This window comes from Poecile atricapillus, chromosome 1 (assembly GCF_030490865.1).
Source record: "Poecile atricapillus isolate bPoeAtr1 chromosome 1, bPoeAtr1.hap1, whole genome shotgun sequence".
NCBI lineage: Eukaryota > Metazoa > Chordata > Aves > Passeriformes > Paridae > Poecile > Poecile atricapillus.
Genome location: NC_081249.1, coordinates 124703205 through 124722030, shown reverse-complemented (window position 1 = coordinate 124722030; position 18826 = coordinate 124703205). Strand labels below are relative to the sequence as shown.

Genomic DNA, 18826 nt, shown 5'->3' with positions numbered 1-18826 from the left:
TGTGCACATGTGTATAAATAGTAGAAGACTGTAGTGAAATAGGTGTGCCTTGCTGTAATCCTCTTTAAAGATTGCTCTGAAACTCTTGGAAGTGAATTTTCCATTCACTTTTTTTTTAAATTTTTTTTAGGAGAGACTAAACTGCTGGTCTGATTCAGCCTCTAACGCTGCTTCCTGTTTCACCTAAAACTACTGAAATATTTTAACAAAACAGAAAAGACAAATTCCTCAGATGGCTTGATGCTTGGGTCATGCTATTATGTCAGATATGCTTTTTACACTCTCCCCCAATGTTTCCTTGAGATGTTTTATGGCAGGAGTAGTCTATTCGGAAACAAACACATTGATAATAAACCTTAGCATTATTGCTTCCGTTTAATTTTCTCCTGAAACATTGCTGAGAAGTGGCAGATATTGGAAATACAGTTTGCTGCAAAGTTGGCTTAATGGTCTTCAATTTCTGTTTGCTTCCATTTAGTTTTCCTGTGGAGAATGAAAATGACTGTTCTAGCCAAGGCTGGGAAGATTTTCCCTGGGCTAACAATGAGCAGAAAACTGAAGTGCCGGAATTCTTTCCTTGATGTCAGTTTAACTGACTCAGTGGCAGAAAACAAAATTAGTAACGGTTCAAGTGCGTAATCTTTCCTCTGGTTAGAACTTCCCTGACAAATACTTATTATTTGGCTAACAAGGAGTAATTAAGCGTCTGCAAAGAGGACCAAGAGAAAAGTGATTGACCCCTCAAGGCTGAGCCTCAGCAGGGTCTAACTAAAGCTCCTTCCTGAAACTGTGAGTCACTCTGTGAGACCGAGCCAGTTTTCCCTCCCCTCCCTCAGTCATGTTTTTAACTATGGTGAGGAAACAAAATTAGAATAAGCACAGATTTTAAATGAAGTTGCTGAGCTCTCAGACAACTTTCAGGAAAAGCAGAAGTAAGTGAAGTTGCATCAGAATTTGCTTTTGTACCACGCAAGCAATTTAGAGCTTATGTAGTACTATCAAGGGTTTCTTGGTTAAGTGTGATTGCTTTTAATTAATGTTTAATGGATTACATGTCAATCTTATCTTCAAAGATTCAGAATGTAAAGTCTTTGATAAGCAAAGATCCAGACTAGCATATCAAAATAGAAGGGTTGCTTAAAATAACACAAATAACACACTTTGGGTGTGGATGCAGTTAGTCCTGTAACTTTGTTAAAGCTATTTCGGGTAAGCATAAAAAACAAAGGTTTTGTTCCACAGCAAGTTTGTCTGCATATGAACTTCACTTTAACTGGTTTTGCTCAGTTAGTTCAATCCTGTAAAAACAATGAGGATTTATATATGAGTATGACTATATAAAATCATGTACTAGGTTTATGCATAACTTGTAAATATCCTCTTGATTAACCCACCAAGTGCTAGAGCAGCGGAGGCTTGTATAAACCACTGGCTTTAATGAAACATTGAAGCATGGACTGCTAACCTAGTGACCTGAATGGGACTATTTATAGTCTGAGTGGAAAACAAATCCTGTTCTGGCAAAGGATTTTAGCATGTCATTTGAATCAGGGATAACAGAAGCCAGCAAAAAGAATGAAGAGAAAATGAAAGGCAGCACACAGGGTTTTAGTGGAGATTTTTGTGGAAGTTGGTTTTTTTCTTTTTGTTGTTTTGTTTGTTTGTTTGGGGTTTTTTGTTTGTTTGTTTGTTTTGCTGTTGGTTGGTTTTTATATGTGTTGGTGTGGTGAGGTTTTGCCGCTTTCTGCAATTTGTGGGGCATTTTGTTTTGATTTTGTTTTTCCACTCTATTGTTTTTACCAAGAATCCAAACTGCCAAATAATCACTGAACTCTGTTCAAAGCAGAGATTAAGTCCCTGCCATGAGAAGATTCATGTGTGAACTACATCAATTGTTTTTCTTCAGTGACTTTTCACAGAATCTAACTGTATTTTAATGCACTTTAATAAGGGTGTTCTGTGTTTACTGGTGACCTTGTGGGTGCTCAGCTACCAATTTATCTGCATATTTAAAAGTTGTCTCTTTTCTTCTTAAGTGGAATAGCTGTGTTCTAATTGGAGAAATGCTGATGTATTTTAAGATGGAAGATGTTTCTGGTAATAGTAACAGCTATACTGTTAGCAAATCAGATTCATTAGGAAAATTAATCAAAATAATTTTTTATGTTAATCATGTAGTTCAGAGTACCCATCTTGAAGAAAGAGCATAAATAATTATGTGTGAATTCCAGAGTCCTGAATAAATTATGGAGCAAAAGTGTAGGAAGAAGGAGGGGAAAAATGTTAGGGTATGCTCAGTGAATAAGGTAGGTTGTCTTTGGCAATTGGCTGTGCTACTGGGAGACTTTAACATCTCTAAAAGTTATCTCTAAAAAATAAAAAATTACCAGAAATCTGTGGAGGATTCTAGTCTCCATCACATACAGAAAACCAGTCTTATGATTTATCACCTATGAGAATTAGAATTACTTCCTACAGTGGACTTTGCTGTCTGCTCCTCTGCCCTGCTCCTGGCCAGGAGCCTGCTGTACCTGGAGGATCAGTGGTCCATGCAAGTTAAGCCCATGACTTCCCAGCTTGTGCTGAGCTATGTTGGATGTCCAGCCTGGCCTTCAGGCGCATGAGGGACAAATCTCCCTGGCTGATTGTCCCACAGGATTTTTTGGGCAGCTCCTACATGGTACCTGCAATGACAACCCCTGCATTCCCTTGTCTGAAAATGGCAGCAATTGGTTCTGGTGTGAACATCCTTTATGTTTGGCCACAGAAACAATGTATAGAGTTGCTTCCTTGTCCAAAAATCCTGTAATAGCTTGAATGACCAAAATGGTGTAAATTTTTCATGGGCAGGATCTGCGTGAAGTGCTGCACCTGGTTGATGCTCGACAGCCCAGAGCTCCTGAAGGAATGTAAGGTTATGTACACTGTTCTCTCCATTATAATGTTGGCTGCAATAAATGGTATTTTAAGTGACACTTTAGAATCTGAGTGCCTTTCTTAGTGGAATCACAATAAACCAGCACCACCTGGTACAAAACAGCTATCAAACTGTACCTGCCAGAACTATTTGACTTGGAGCACTATTTTTGTTCTGATGGTGCAATTGACTGAAGACTAAAATTGGGAAAAAAATATTTTTTTTCCCCTGATGTTTATGATGTGTCTTGATTTGGGATCTTAATGGTTCTGTGTGAAATCCATGAAGATAAAACTTTCAGGTGATCATGGGCTGTGTTCTGTGAATGACAGTCGCAGTGTTCGAAGCAATGTATGTGGGTTGCAGGCAGAAAAGTGTGAGCTTTTCTATCAATTGCAGGAAACAGTGCATGCAGGAGTCCTATTCTCAGCCTCTGTCAGTCAATGAGTGTCAGAGAGTTTTGTACTTTCTAAGACCATGCCCATCATCCCTCACTTCTTCTGCCTCCTTGTCCTTTTCTGCAAAATAAGCTCAGTGACTGAGATGGAGATGCTATCAGTGTGTGGCTCCTACGTGGGCCTAGGGCTTCAGAGTGTTTGGGATTTGGATCCTGGCTGTGTTGCTGACACGATTTATGGTATTTGCTGTTCAGACTGAAATGCCAAAGACATCCATCAAGATGTACAAAAAGGCCATTCCACACTTTCTCTCCCCAAAGTTGGTCTGAAGAGGTATTTTTGGCTAAGTAGACCAACCAACACACCACTTAGTCAAAAAAATAGATAGGGACTCCATACATGGAAAAAAAAGACCATTGAGATCACAGCACAAACATCATAAATAATAATTTGCTTTTCCTACAACATGCAGAAGAAAACATAGCTAAATCTGTTTCAATAATCTCAGTTCAAGTCCTTGCACAGCTGCTGCCCTCACCAGTGCTTATTCCCAAGCCATAGCATTAAAGGGGACTTTACACAAAAAACCTACCCTGAATATGCAACAACTCTTGAAGAAGCTTCCAACAACACAAGTCCTTCCTCTTGATCATGTTTTGTCTGGCTTCTGCTCTGGAGGTAGTGGAGAAGGAGTTTTTTTTTAGCTCTCCCCCCGCACTGGGATTGCACTGCACTCTCTCAGCTGTGTGCAGCATTCCTTCCAAGCTGTTTTTGGGGCAGAAAAATTCCAAGGGGCAAGCAGCTCTCCTTTGTATGAGGTATATCCTGCTGGGAACATTGGACCTGAGCTTTTCATGAATTCCATTCACAGACTCAACTGTATTCCTGTTCCACAAAACCCCACCATTTTATAGGGGGGAATTATTTGGAAAGATAGAAAAGTATCAGGCTCAGTGATATATTCACGACAGCTTTTGTTACCACGTAGTGCTTATTTTAACTATCTAGTAGCATATCCAAATGACAATACTGTTTTATTTACCGTCTCAGCCGAGGTGAAAACCTATGTGAAAGTGCTGAAGAACAGCAGAGTGACAAATGTTAATTTATTCAGGTTACAGCGAGCCATCAGAAATAAACTGAAAAGGACAAAACCTTGCACTTGTCCATTGAACCGCGTGGATTTCCTAGTAAGAGTCCAAGGCAGGCCGGCGGCAGGAGAGAAGCCTCGCCAGGCCGGAGAACGGGACCCCTCAGCCCCGTGAGGGGGCCGGGGCCGGGCCGGGGCGGGACGCGGCTGCCGGGGCGGCGCCAGCGGGGCCGGGCCGGGCCGGGCCGCGCCCCCGGGCCCCGAGCAGGCCGGGGCACAGCGGCGGCGGGCACGGGCCGGCCATGGTGGGGCTCAAGGAGGAGCTGCTCAAGTCCATCTGGCACGCCTTCACCGCCCTCGACCTCGACCGCAGCGGGAAGGTCTCCAAGTCCCAGCTCAAGGCAAGCGGGGGGCGCCGAGCCCGGTGGGGTGCGGGGGGCGGACACGGGCCGGGCCGAGCGCTGGCACCGCGGGCGCGGGGCGAGGGCTGGGACCTGCCTGCGGCGGCCGCCTCTGGGGACATACGGGCTTTCGGGGCTCTCCTGGGCGCTGTAAATCGCGTTTTCACCGCCGTTCGTCCCACGGCACCGCTGTCCCTGCGGGCCCCGGCCGCCTCCGTCCCGCGGGAGGCTGGCGCGGACCCGTCCTGGAGCCCGGGCAGGCTGATTTTCATTCTGCCCAGGCAGGCGTTCCGTCCTCCCCGAGATGTCAGTGCACAAACCCTTGTTGTGCTTCTGGTCCGCTTTCAAGCACATGTCCTTGCTACCCTTTCTGGCCAAAATCTTTTGTGGGGTAGCCACAAGGTCCCATCTATAGGGGTTGGCTGCGTCCAAGTGAAATTCACAGCTTGCCAAGGGGAGAGAGAGGTTCCACAGTGCCCTCTTATTTGGATATAAACAGGAGAATTAGTCAAGAGGCTCCAACTGTGCCATTCTTTCCTTAGCTTATACGCTGAAGTAGTGTTTGTGCTCTTAAAAGAGCTCTTAGCAGCTCTCTGAATCCAGTCCCATCTTGGCCCTGCTTTATGGGTCCGTCTTGGCCTGAGAATAATAGCAGGAATCTGGCTAAATAAATATTTTGAATAAGAACGCAACACCTGTTGACATTCGAGACTGTGGGTCCTTGTGCTCGGTGCTGGGCCCGCAGCAATTAGCCGAGGTTTGCGCCTTTTGTGGGATTCGCTCCACGGGCGACAGTGGCCGTGCTGTGGGTGGTGTCTCCAAGCGTGGCTGGTCGCTCGTGGGCTTTATTTTTAGCGTTATGTAATGAGGGTCCGGACCTGGCAGCATGCTGCAAGCAGCCTGTTCCTCTTCCCCTTTTCTTTTCCTGGGGTGATCGGCCTGTGAGATAGAGCCGAACTCGGCCAGAAGTGACTGCGGGGCAGGATTCGGGCGAGACGCCAGCCCTGGCTGTGAACTCGAGCTGAAAATGTGTGCAGGTCCTGGGTTTTTCACAGGGGGTGTCAGTGAAAGTGAGTATTTGTGTTCCAGTGTTGCAGGATGAACTGAAGAAGGTTGCAGAGAAACTTTTTTTTTTTTTTTAATCATTCTGCTTTTATAGGAATCCTTTCCTATAGGTAGCTTTCCTGTCACGCTACCTACCACACCTTTTATGCTCCATGCACTCACCTGAGGGTATCTGCAGATGTGTTGTCGTGCAGGCCAGCGCAAACCCTCTTGTGGTCTGAATAAAATGGCTAAAGAAGCTGCCAGTGGGCTGGTACAGTGTCACCAAAAAAACCAGGGCTTTGTGTATTTGTGCAGTTCTGTCTGTGACATAAAGGCTCCCGTGGGAAGTGTCAAGTGGAGGATCTGGGAGTGCAGAAACAAGTCTGAAATGAGGTTGTCACCTTCTCCTGTGGCCACCAACAATTAGTTTTCAGGGGACATAGGAGGGAGTAGAGGCTGTTCTTACACAGACTTTTTATGGCAAATGCAGTATGTGATGTAAAACTGATGGTCCTGGGGAGCAAAGGTGTGCAGGGTGGCAGTGGACCCACATGGTTAAAAAGGACAGGCAGGACAGCAAATGAGAAGTTCCTGTATGGTTGAGATAGGGCTATATAGTCCTGAGGAGGTATTTCATAATGAAGTGTTTCTTATCATCATGAGGAGGATACAGCACTCCTGTGAAATGGAGAGATGATACTTGGAGATCAGCAGGTTGGTAGAGATCTGTGACATTAGAAAAAATATGCTTAATAATTTAGTGGAACTGCTGTTTTTAAAAAAAAATAAAAACCTATTTGTTTTGTGAGAATGGCAGTGTTGTAACCTGCTGAACTCTTCCCTTCTCAGTAAGAAAACTTACGGGCAGTGTCTTTGGTTTGTGTAATCCAGTATAAGGTGGTGTCATCACGTTTCAGGGAAGTTCCTAAGGATAGTATGTTTGGTTGTTAAAGGGAGTGATTTCTAGTTGCTCTAGTAGTGACCTTTGAGCCTTACATAAAAAGAATTAACTTTAAATACTATGAGAAAAATAAATGTGTCTGTGTGTGTGTGTTCTGTAGTTAAGGCCCTACTGTGAAGAGTTTGCATCACACATTTGTTTTCAGTAGATCTAGAGCAGATGGATGGAGGTGAGTCAGTTTGGTCTGTTTTGTAGTATGGAGAAAAAGCAAATGCCTGAGGGCAAACATGGGACTTGCTTGCAATAGTAAGGATGTCAGGAGGTGTTTTTTATCCATTTGTATCTTTTGTGTATGTTCTGAGCTGCTGAGAGAGGAGACAGTCAAATCAGTCCTCTGTGTAATTTTGAATATTGTCTTCTTCCAGTATACACCAATTTCTTTATTTGGGTTTTTCTGCTTTTTTTCAGCTGGCAGTCTTCAGAAGTTCTGCTGTGATGCTGGCTGCAGCTCTTAGTCTTTTTTTCTACATCAGCAGAAACATTTGTGTGTTCTGTTCTTAAATTACAGCTTTAAAGCTGGACACAGTCGTTTTGCCAGTGTGTTTTTTGGCACGTTCAAACACTGATACAGCAAGGCTCAGGTTTAAGTTCTGTGTACACATTTACAGCTGCTGCTGTGATTCCAGCACAAGCTACATGCAAATTACTTCCTTGTCGCCCTGAAAACTCAGCTTCTGAGCTTGCTAACATAGTTTTCTAAAGACTTTCCCAAGACAGTAACTGTAAACGCAGATATGTGTACATTCTTTCTGTTACACGTCTTGTGATGGACATCTCTCATGGCCAGTGCTGTGAGAAAGTGTTATCCTGACCATCCAATCCCTGGCTGTGGTCAGGAGCCTATAAATCCTGGAGAGAAAAATAAACTTTCTCTTCTCTTCACCACACCTCGACCAGTGTCCGTGTGATCTATTCATCTTCAGCGGCAGCACTTCCTTTCCTACACTTAGATCCAATTTCATCTTTCTTACAATCTGCAATTTTAAAGTTAACTTGTTTTAGAAGTTTTTCTAAGGTGCCAACATTAAATCTGCTTTTCATCTGGACCTTGAAACCCTGTAATTTTAAATACAGCTCTGCTTGACAGGCCCCAAAACTGCTTGCAGAGTGTGTGTACGGTTGGATCTTGGAAAGATCCACCAATTAGTTTTTACACCCTCTCTGGAAGCTCTTCCACACATTGCTTTGTGACTTGTCTCTGCTTAGGCAGTGGGTTTGATTTTGGTGTTCTCGTTTTGTTTTACATCCTGCATTGGGATGTATTTTCCAAGTCTTGGGGTCTTGGATTCCTGGATGCTATCTGCAGAATGTGGGTGGTGTGGCACATGTGAAAATACTGTCTCATTCAGGCCTGTATTATAACTTTGGGTGACCAAAGCTACTTGTCAGTCTTAGAAAATTTATACCGGTCTGTTCTATATCTGGGTCTTATAGGCTTGTTATACCTCTCACCTTTGCTTTGCCTTTCCGCTAAATGTGAAGGAAGAATGTGGGAAGAGGAAGAATGGTGTAATCAGGGGTGAGAGGGATGGTCTGAGTGGAGAGGAAGACCTTGAACAATGTAGCGAGGCAGGAGCAGGGTTGGGAGCCCGCGCCGAATAGGCAGGACCCCGGCCGGACAATCGGCTTTGTGCAGCGGTGGAGGGCAGTAGGAAATTAGTCACGGTGACTCACGGGACAGGGTCTGCTCTGGGGCTGTCAGCAGGGCTCAGTGTGTGTGCGTCAGGGTAGGGTGTGAGGGAGGGATGCTGCTCTGCCAGGAAAGCCCAGGCAACCTGTAGGCTAAAACAGGGAGTGTGAGGAGATGACGGGGCCATGACGCTGTGCTTGAGGGGAACAGCTCCCAGTGGATCAGCAGCCTGGTTAAGCTTGAGACAGCAGTGCCCAGGTGGCCAAGGCAGCCAGTGGCATCCTGGCCTGCATCAGCAATCATGTGGCCAGCAGGGCCAGGGCAGGGACTGTCCCCTGTGCTGGGCACTGGTGAGGCCACACCTGGAGTGCTGTGCCCAGTTCTGGGCCCCTCAGTTTAGGAAGGACATTGAGGGGCTGGAGCGAGTCCAGAGAAGGGAACAGAGCTGGGGAAGGGTCTGGAGCACAAGTCCTGTGAGGAGCAGCTGAGGGAGCTGGGGGTGTTCAGCCTGGAGAAAAGGAGGCTCAGGCAGGACCTTATTGCTCCACAACTGCCTGCAGGGAGCTTGTACCCAGGTTGGGGTTGGTCTTTTCTTCCAGGCAACCAGCAAGAGGACAAAAGCTTAAGCTGCACCAGAGGAGGTTCAGGTTGGATATTAGGAAGAATCTTTTCACAGAGGAGCTGATTAGATATTGGAATGGGCTTCCCAGGGAAGCAATGGAGTCCCTGGAGGTGTTTAAGGAAATACTGAACGTGGCACAGTCCAGTGCTGTGGTCTGATTGACATGGTGGTGTTCAGTCATAGGTTGGACTTGATCTCAGAGGTCCTTTTCAGCCTAATGCATTTTGTGATTCTGTTTTGTCAGCTGGTTTCAGGGAAGATATAGAAGACAGGTGCAGTACCTGGAGTATGTTTACAAGGAGCTCTTCCTAAGGGCTAGGAGGCCCAGGACAGAAAGGCAATTCCCTTGGCAACTTGGGCAGATGCAGGCTGACACCACCATATGACTGGAGGCCAAGGGGGATTGTGCAGATAATCAAGGCAAAAGGAAGCATGAGGTTGTTGAAAATGGTGATGAGGGGTGTGCAAATGCCCAGGAATGAAAGGATTGAATGAAGGAATGGGAGCTGATGTGGGCAAAGGGCACAAGTATCAGGAACCTGGGCTGGTGGAGGCTGGGCTGGAATACACTAACCCAGCTGGGAAAGAGGCTGCTGCAGTGACCCCAGTGTTAAATAATGTGCTACCTGAGTGGATAAGGAAGCTTGGGGATGTGATGATGCAGGATATGGTGTTCATACAGTGTACCCTGGATAAAAAGACCTGATGCTTGTGACAGGGGCTTATATGATGCTACTTCAACACTGGTCATAAAAGAAAAAGGGAAAGTGCTTGTGAGTAGCCTTATTTTGGCTGGCTGGCTGGCTGCTGACATGGATGTTAGGGAGAGACGAGCCAAGAATGTCTTGGAATGAATTCACACGAAGCCAGTGAATGGAGCTGTCGGGATCTGGGATGCCAACATTTTGAAATCTGGAAAAGAGACGGGGAGTGGGAAGACCCCCCTGAAAGATGGAAGAGAAAAAGAGAAAACTACCAAGAAGCTGACAATAGCTGCTGCAGGATTAGTCTGCCCTGGTAATGCTCCCACTGTAATCTGGGCCAAATTTTTGTCACTGAGCAGTCAGTAGTCTAGCAGATCCTCCCTCTCCCTGTAGAAATGCAGATCACTTTTATGGACAAGGTTAAATGGAACTACTCAGATGGTAACAATTCAACACGTGCTGGAAGTTTTGGAAAATGGCAACTCAAGAAGGGAGCAGCTCTGGCAGAGTAGACCTGAAGGTAAAGCAGCAGGAAACAGGGCATAAATGAAGTAAATCCAAAGTCTGTGATGACCTTTGGCATTCAGCTTGCTTGTATTTGGAACAGAACACATTCAGTGTTCCCAGGGAAAGATGGGATGCCACCAGGCATCTTTCTTACAAAACTTTCCCTTGAGAATGAGGGAGTTGTTGTACCTGGAGTGCACTGGTGTCGTGATCCCTGTGCAGGCTCCTTGTGCTGTCTCACACTTCAGTTTGGGGACCCCCACTGTACCCATGTGCTGCAGCAGAGATCAGTCTCTGGGCTTTGGCATGAAGGTAAATTGTTAAGCATGGCATCCAGAGCATGATAAATGTGGAAGGAGAAAGTTACCTAGCAACCTTATGGGCACTGGGGGAATAATCCTGACTGGTGCAAAACTTCCTCATGGTTGATGTAGCTTCTGCAAGGCAAGGTGATTTTTTTGTACCCTAATTAACCTAGTGCTCAGTTAATTGTTCTTTGTTTTTTTTTTTTGTTGTTGTTAATTAACATAGAGTATCTTCTGGTCCAGATAATGTGATTTGAGAGAGCAAAACTAAACCAAAGGAGACCTCAGGGCAGAATTTTTCTGGCTTACTGTGCAAGTGAAGAATTCAGCTGGCGCTTGGCCGCATTAGAGAATGGCAGGCTTTGGCAGGCGCCGAGGAATTTCCTGAGTTATGAAAAGAGAGCACTGGGCACCAGAGAGATCACAGATAAGGCAGATCTTAGAAAATCATTGAAAGTGGAATTCCTTCCTGGTAAGTTGGTCACTTGATGTGGAAACCACCAGGTTTCTGACAGCCCAAGCACAGCAAGAACACCAAAAAAAGGAGAAGATAAATATGTAGAAAGGTCATAATAAGAAAGTATTTTATTTAGACTTTTAATTTACTTTGGTAGTAAGTGAAATCAGTCATGCTTTTAGAATATTTTTATTAGCTGAGTAGTTTTTTAGTTATAGTATTAGTAACTACAGTGTGGTTGGAAAACGGTGATCATCTCTCTCAGAAATTCAAGAATCCCTCAGGCTTCTATAAATAACAGCAGAAGCCTTAAATAGAAGGGGAAACACATGATAATACATTCCCCCAACCCCATATATAAATCACATGGACTCAAAGACTTGATCTGATGTGATGGTTAGAGACAAGGATGGATTGAAATGAAATATACTGTTGATGGAGAGTGGTGTGATAACTTCTAAATGTTCTTTTGCTGCTCTGGGAAGTGCAGCTTTTGTGCTATGGCTGATGCTGTTGTTTAACTGTTTTTTAATTTATGCACCTTATTAGCTCTAATGCCTTAGTGTTAGCATACATCAGTGAAAATATGTATTTCTCATGGAAGCATCTTTTCTAAAAGCAAGTTTAACTTCAGAGGTATGTAGAGAGGAATTCTCCTCTGAAGTGAATATACATCTCAGGCTATCTTTGTAGTATTTTCTGCTAACTAGCACTTAGATTCTGCTGTCTTCTTATCACACATCAGAATAGTAAATGTACATTTTCTTTTTTCTTGTGGGCAGGTGGGTGGGGGAAAGTCCAGACATTTTAAGTGTGTAGCTTTGGTTTGATTTCCTAGGCTTTGACAACTTCAGACTTTAACTTCTTTTATGACTACTCCATCTTTGACCACTTTATGTCTCACCTAAGCAGACATGCTTAAAGTTTTCTGCACATTTTTTTTTTTACTGTTTTCTCTTTGCATCATTTGGATCTGTTTTTTAAAATTCTATATAAAGCCCACAAAATGTAGTTGCACTTCATTCCATGCAGTTGTCAGTTTAAAAAAAATAATAGCACTGCAGTATTCCTTTTCAAAAGATGTGATCTGTTTTACCTCTGTGTAATTTTTTTTTTGCTGTATTTTTTGCCTTTGTTACATTTTTTCGACCCAAACCATGTCAGTGAGTGTGATATTAAATCATTAACCCAGCTCATGTTGGTGGTCCGTGATCTTCAGAGGCTCAGCTCTGCATCATGCCAAGGGAGAGGTCTCCCCAGTGCTTGGTGTGCAGTGGGCAGCCTGTTACAGTTCTGACCCGACTCCAGACAGTGGGAACAGCAAAAAGGATGGTAATTTTGCCTTTTTTTGGAAGTGCTGGTAGCACAGGAGTCACTACTGCTCAAGCTCTGCCTTCCTGTTAGTACTGAGGTGTTAGTCTGTGCTTGCAAAGCTCAGCTCAGGCTGAAGAAGTTGAGATGTGCTGGCTACAAGTTAGTTTTCAGTACTTCCTTAAAATTAGTCAAGTGTGTAGTCTCTTCTTGAAGGTCATTTCTCAAGAACAGACATGAGTGTTAGTGGGTGTCAAGTTCATGACATATTTCATGCAAATAGCTTTTTAAAATAAAAATTTGAGAAGCACACCTAAACCCTTCCCCTTTCTGTAACATTACTTTCCTTTGCTAACTGAAGCATGGGGTCCATGTTGAGAAGCAGCCCAAAAGCAAGCAGATGAGAGAAATCCATAGTTAAATGTTTTAATCTGAATAGTCATTTCTTTGTAAATGAAAGCTACATATTGAGTTGTTTTCTTTGTTGCTCATTTTCACTAGATATAAATATTTATAATTTCAAAGGCAAGGTGTTTGTGGTTTTTTTGATAGCTATCTGACTTCACTCTGCAAATATTATTCTGGTGTTCCTGCATGCCTCTCCCGGTTTTCAGCTGCATGGGGATATATGTACAAAGGGGAGCTTGTGTAGCTGCATTTCCAGCTCTCTAGGGCTGAGCCTCTCTGTGCTCACACACAGCACAGAGAGGTCCAGCCCTCTGGACCATCAAATCAGGATTTTTTAGTTATGTTTTACTTTCTGACAAAACTTTATGGGGCAGAGCTTGTGGTGACATCAAAGTGTCACTTTGCACATGGTTTTGGAGTCACAGGTCTGCTCTGGAGAGAACACACCATGGTTAAAGCTGTCAGCAATGTCACTTGTTTCTCTTCTGTCCTTAGGTCCTCTCTCACAACTTGTGCACAGTGTTAAATGTTCCCCATGATCCAGTGGCCTTGGAAGAGCACTTTAGGGACGATGATGAAGGGCCAGTTTCCAATCAGGGTTACATGCCTTACCTAAACAAATTCATCTTGGAAAAGGTAAGTTTTGAATTCTTGTGTTCTGTGCTTTCTTTTATTAGCTCTTGTTGTCAGAATGTCTTTGTGGTGACTGGTGCATGCAGGAGGCTGCTGCTGGTGTGAAGCCGCTGGTTGGGAGTGTGTCTGTGAGGTCCTTACAGGGCAGCTACTTTGGAGAGCCTGTGCCTAAAAATGGAAGGGTGCACTGTTCTCTACCTCTTCTCTCCTTGGTTTCTATTTCCTGTTACATCTGGCCCTTCCCTAAACCGTGTTCATGCAGAACCATACTTATATTTATAAAGCACCTCAGCTTGAATTTATCCGAAAGTGTCTGGGAGCTATAGGTTGTCCCACTTTATACTGCAGCTATAACAGAATATTGTCACAGACTCCTTTGCAAACAGAAAGGGTAAAAATATCTCCGCTCTTTGTCACGAATAAGTAATATTTAATAAGTAGATCCCTTCAGAGAATTACAGTGGGTGATATTAGGGCATGTTTTGAAGTTTTGTCTTGCAAGTTCTTTTGTGTCTGAGCATTTTTCAGTATTCTATTGTGCCTTGTTTGAGGAGAAACTCTGGAAAGCCAGCAGGGCTTTCCCTCCCCTCCCCTCTCCTCTCCTCCTCTCCATGATGTTCTAAAATAGGTTGTCACTGGGTTGGAAGGTTAAGAAACCTCAAACAATGATCTTTCTGATTTTTTTCTGTCTTCTGTTCACGTACTGGGCTGGACAGCAAAAGCAGCTCATGTGATAGTGGAAACATCAGCTTCAACACCACTGATTTCTCTCTGATTTCTCACTTGAGGGCCAGCCCCAGAAACCCTTAAACTTTGATGTTGTGGCTGCAGAGATACAGAACTGTTTGCCCTCTTTTGTTATGTGAAAAACTGAACTGACATACTGCAGAGAAGTCCAATGCAGCAACTGCAGATGATGCAAACTCCTCAACCCCATTGGCTGATTTTTGCTCCTTCATTTAATAGTGGTGGAAAATGTGATATATATAATGCAGTCTGGGAGCTTATATCTAGCAAAGACTTACCAGCTTCTCTACCTCTCTAGTTTGTGTTTCTGTCATACCCAAAGAGTATGGGAGAAGTCCCAAGAGTGTCCTGTTTGATGTATGGGAGTTGTTGGCCTTTAATACACATAAAGGTACCTCATTAATAGCTTACTTGTTTGATGCTGAAGAATCCTGCTTTGTCTCTAAGAAGTTGTGATCTCCCTTCTGCTTCATCTTGGCTGTCTGAGATCCTGTGGAGACCAAGCAGTCTTTTTTCCCAAATCCTGTGAAAAAAAGAGAAGGCCTTAATTTATTTTTTACCAAAGGATTACAGTGGGAGAGGCTGAACCAAGCAAGCCATTAAGTAAAGAAAACCCAAAAGAGATATGTATGGCTTTTTCAAATATAAAAATGCTTTATTGTTAAAGGGTGTTTCTAGGGAGAATAGTTATGGAAATGAAGAGCAAAATTGCATTTCAGTAACACTTCTATCTGACAATGACAGACCTGGCTATGTAAGTAGGTATGAAAGGGAAGAGCATAACCGTGTATACTTTCTTTTTATTCATACACTGATCTGACTTCTAGTGATTGCCTGATATATCCATATCATCAGTTAATCTTAAAAGATTAAAGTGTTAAGGAACAGGATTAAATTACCTGTAACTTCATGTTATTTGATCTTGACTAAATGCTTGTAAACAAGAAAATTACTGAAGTTGTTTGGATAGAAGGCTATCTTTTTGGACAGGAAAAATCTTGACTGTGACTTCTCTTCTTTTAGAGATGAGTTTACATCAGTGCCAAAAGACAACATGCAGTGGGATGAAGTCACTGATTCATTGCGTGTCTCCTTTGTTTAAAACAAACAAGCAAAAAAAAGCAAACAAGAAACTCCTTCTTTATTTATTTTTCCAAGGCATAATCTGTTATTTTGGATGGGGTGATTGTAGAAAAATTGCTGTTAGTATATTCTAGTAAACAAAGCTACTAAAGAAGGAGTGATGCTTTATACCCCAGATACACAGGACTTTGTAACCTTTGGAAATAACGGTGTACTCTTAAATGCAGTTGGAACTTTTCATATTTTTTTGGTGCTAACTTACCCTGCAATAAAGCCTTCTTATATAGAACCAAGGAATCATCAAGAAAGGGATAGTTGTCAAGACAGACAAGTAGTTAAATTATTAAAACATTCACTGTAAATAGTTTCCTTTATCTATATAGGTAATTTCAATAAAGATTTGAGTAATTAGTATTGCCTGGTTGATGATTTCCAGTGTTATGCATCTTGTTACTCAGCAGATAGATGTATCTAGAATTTCTTGCATCTGAAACAAAACCTGTATTGTTCCATAAATGTCTCTTTCAGGAGGGAGCTGTGATTTGCCAATATAGTGTCTCCATAATTTGTTTTACTTGGTTCCTTAATCACATTTTAGTATGTTCTGTTATTTACAATGTATATCTTTAAATACCAATCAGAATTGTTTCCCTTTCAGTGATGGCAGTGGTGGTATTTTACAGCAGGCCTTATTTAGAGCAGGGAAGAGTCCTGGTGTGGGGAGACAAAGGACATTGTTCAAACCTCAGGTTATCTCATCTTCCAGGCAACTTCATGAATGCAAGCTATACTACCAATGCTTGTTATATTTTCAGGGCTGTTATTTTGGAGAGCCCAGGGCTTCTGTGCTGATGTAATTATTGTCCTGAATAATTCCTAAACAGCGTCTGTGTTCTGGATGACACGTAGGCCCTACAAAGTCCATTTCAGGATCAAGTCTGGATTCTGAAAAAAGGGCTTGCATGTCTAAAGTGGGACTGCTGGTACTACAGGACCTATTGCCCCGTGGTAAAGTGGTTCTGAAACCTCCTGCTCAAGGCACTGCAGTCCTGCTTTGCTGTGTTAGCAAAACCCATGCACCACCAGGACATTTCCAAGGTGGAGCTGCTCACTGTCAGGGTGGGAAAAGCACTTCTAGAAAAGAAGTCACAGTTCATCGGGTAGGGTGGAGAGGACACAGAAAAAGCACAGACAAGAGTAGCCAAGGAGTGGAGTGCTGGCAGATAGAACGAAGAAGGAGGAATCCTGACTCCTAGCCCTTGATCCAGAGGGTGTTTGTTCATTTAGTCCGTGTTTCATTTAAGATCCGTGTTTCTTGTGCAAACAAGACAGATGCTGAACTTGTGGCTGTGGCAGCTCTGGCTCCTACAGCTGTCACCCAATTCAAAAGACAGCTGTAGCCTCTTGCATCTCCACTCACATTGGTGTCCCTCTGCAAGCATGCAAAGTCTATGGTTTTTGTTCATAGTCTCACTTTTATGCCTGGAGACTGTTCTTGTCATCAGGTTGGTTTCTTGTTTATTTCTGTCTTCATTTTTTTATCTTTTTTTTCCTCTTCTTCCCCTCCACCCACATCAGTTCATCAACTTCCCATGTCTGTCATTGACTGAGCCAGTGTGGTGTGGTCACTGTATTTGACCACTTACCAGACTGGGTAGGAAATTGTACAGTTTGCATCGGTGTTCTTGAAGCATCTGAGATCTGTGGTTTGGTTTATCATAAAAAAAATCACTGGCCATTGCTGGTCTCACTACCACAAGATGTGCAAGAACCTGTTTCTTAGGCGTGTTTTCCAAAATCTCAAAGGGGCTTGCAGTGCATGACATGCCTTTATCAGTTACACATCAGTAGAGAAATAGCACTGTTAAGTTATGGGGAGATAATAAAAAGGTTTAATGTATAACTTTAATGAGGGTTTAAAAAAAACCCAGTAAATTAGAACTCTTGCCTATATAAATAATTCACAGATCTGTAGGTGTAGTTGCTAGGTATGATAAAGGATAATGAAAACAAGAGGACTTTTTGTATCAATGAGGTGAAGGTTTGCAAGCCTGAGAAAAAGCAAAGATTTTAAGTGGATTAGCATTTGAGGAAAAAAAAATATTCTGTGTTTATGAATACTCTGCAAGAGTTAGTTTGAGTAATGTGAAGTAAAAAACATATTAAAGGTCCTTCCCAATTGTTGTTCCAGTATCGCTTTTAGCATATCCACATTTAGATTTGGCTATGCTGGTTTCCAAATTTACTATATAAAATCGCAGTAAGTCAGTGCAAGAGGAGGGCAGCTGGAACTAACACAGCTCTGGAGATGGTTTGGAAGCTGATGTGCTTCCAAAGTGCACTGTAGCCTCCTTTCCATGGAGTCAGGCTGTTATTAACTCAACCAGAAATTGGAGGTTGGATGTCAGTTTTGCTAGGAGAAATTCCTTATTTTACTCCATGCAGGAAGTCAGACTAGGTTGCTACAGTGCTCTTTTTGGGCTTTGATATTTTGTGGAAACTACAATTTTCTTGCTTCTTTTTGTATGATGAAACCTGATAAACTTTGTCTATCTGCTCTTCTGTGCATTCATACATATCAATTTCTTTGTTGTTCTTCAATTTCTTCTCTTTAGGTTCAAGGAAACTTTGATAAAGTTGAATTCAACAGGATGTGCTGGACTCTCTGTGCTAAAAAGAACCTCTCTAAAAGTCCTTTGCTGATTAGTGATGAAGACGCATTTAAAGTGTGGGTTATTTTTAACTTCTTGTCAGAGGACAAATACCCTTTAATCATTGTACCTGAGGAGGTAAGAAGCAAAAACTTAAGCTCTTTAACCCCAGTTTGCTTAATGTCCCAGTTGAACTGTGTTAAGTGTGGTACTCTCTAGAGATTTAAGAGGAAATATTATTTAATTTAAAATTTTTGTTCCCCTTCCTTAGTATTGTAAGGCTTCAGATGCATTTCTCTGTCTTCCAGAGTGCATATATGAGGATTTCCACAGGATATTTGAGATATTGATAGCTCTGCGTGTCTGTCATTTAAACAGCCTGGACTAAACAGGACATGGCTGGATGTGATCTTTAATCACTGCACTTGCTTATAGCTGGTTACAATTTTGCAAGGGCAATGCATCCATGTGATTCTGAGAAAAAAATGCCCCCTTCTGTGTTATTGTCACTTGCAAGATCAGTCTCATGTCACCCTGCTGATGGAAGGGACAATACATTTTCTGATGGTGTCTGTTTCTGATCAAAACCAGACAGCCCCTGAACACTCTTGCTTGAAATGTCTGAAGGAATAATACCAGAGAGATCTCTTTATACTTTTAGTTCATGAACAAGTATTGGCAGCACTCAAATAGGTATTTCAACCCTAAAGCAAGGTTCTGGTATCTCCACTATTTTCCCCTTTGGGATGGGTGGGGAAAGAAGCAGAAGGATCAGAACTGTTGGCATAAATAATCCCTTGCAAAACTGTGTACACATACACCAGTGGTTTGCAGTTCAGCACTGGAGGACTGAATGGTAAATATCTGCAAATGGTTTAACAGCCAGGGATCAAAACAATCTGATTAACATGACACTGAGAACATAACTGTGCCAAACCTTCAAGTACAGATAAC

The 18826-nt window shown here is 42.9% G+C and overlaps 1 protein-coding gene across 1 annotated transcript in view; it reads left to right on the top strand.

The window, feature by feature from the left end:
• Window positions 1–4636: 4636 nt before the first annotated feature.
• The window catches only part of SWAP70 (switching B cell complex subunit SWAP70), a 34469-nt gene continuing 20279 nt past the window's right edge, over window positions 4637–18826 (top strand). The window contains exons 1-3 of the mRNA XM_058855727.1: window positions 4637–4806; window positions 13254–13394; window positions 17837–18010. Coding sequence (XP_058711710.1) covers window positions 4708–4806; window positions 13254–13394; window positions 17837–18010 — 414 coding nt within the window. The 5' untranslated portion in view covers window positions 4637–4707. The remainder of the gene's footprint in view (window positions 4807–13253; window positions 13395–17836; window positions 18011–18826) is intronic.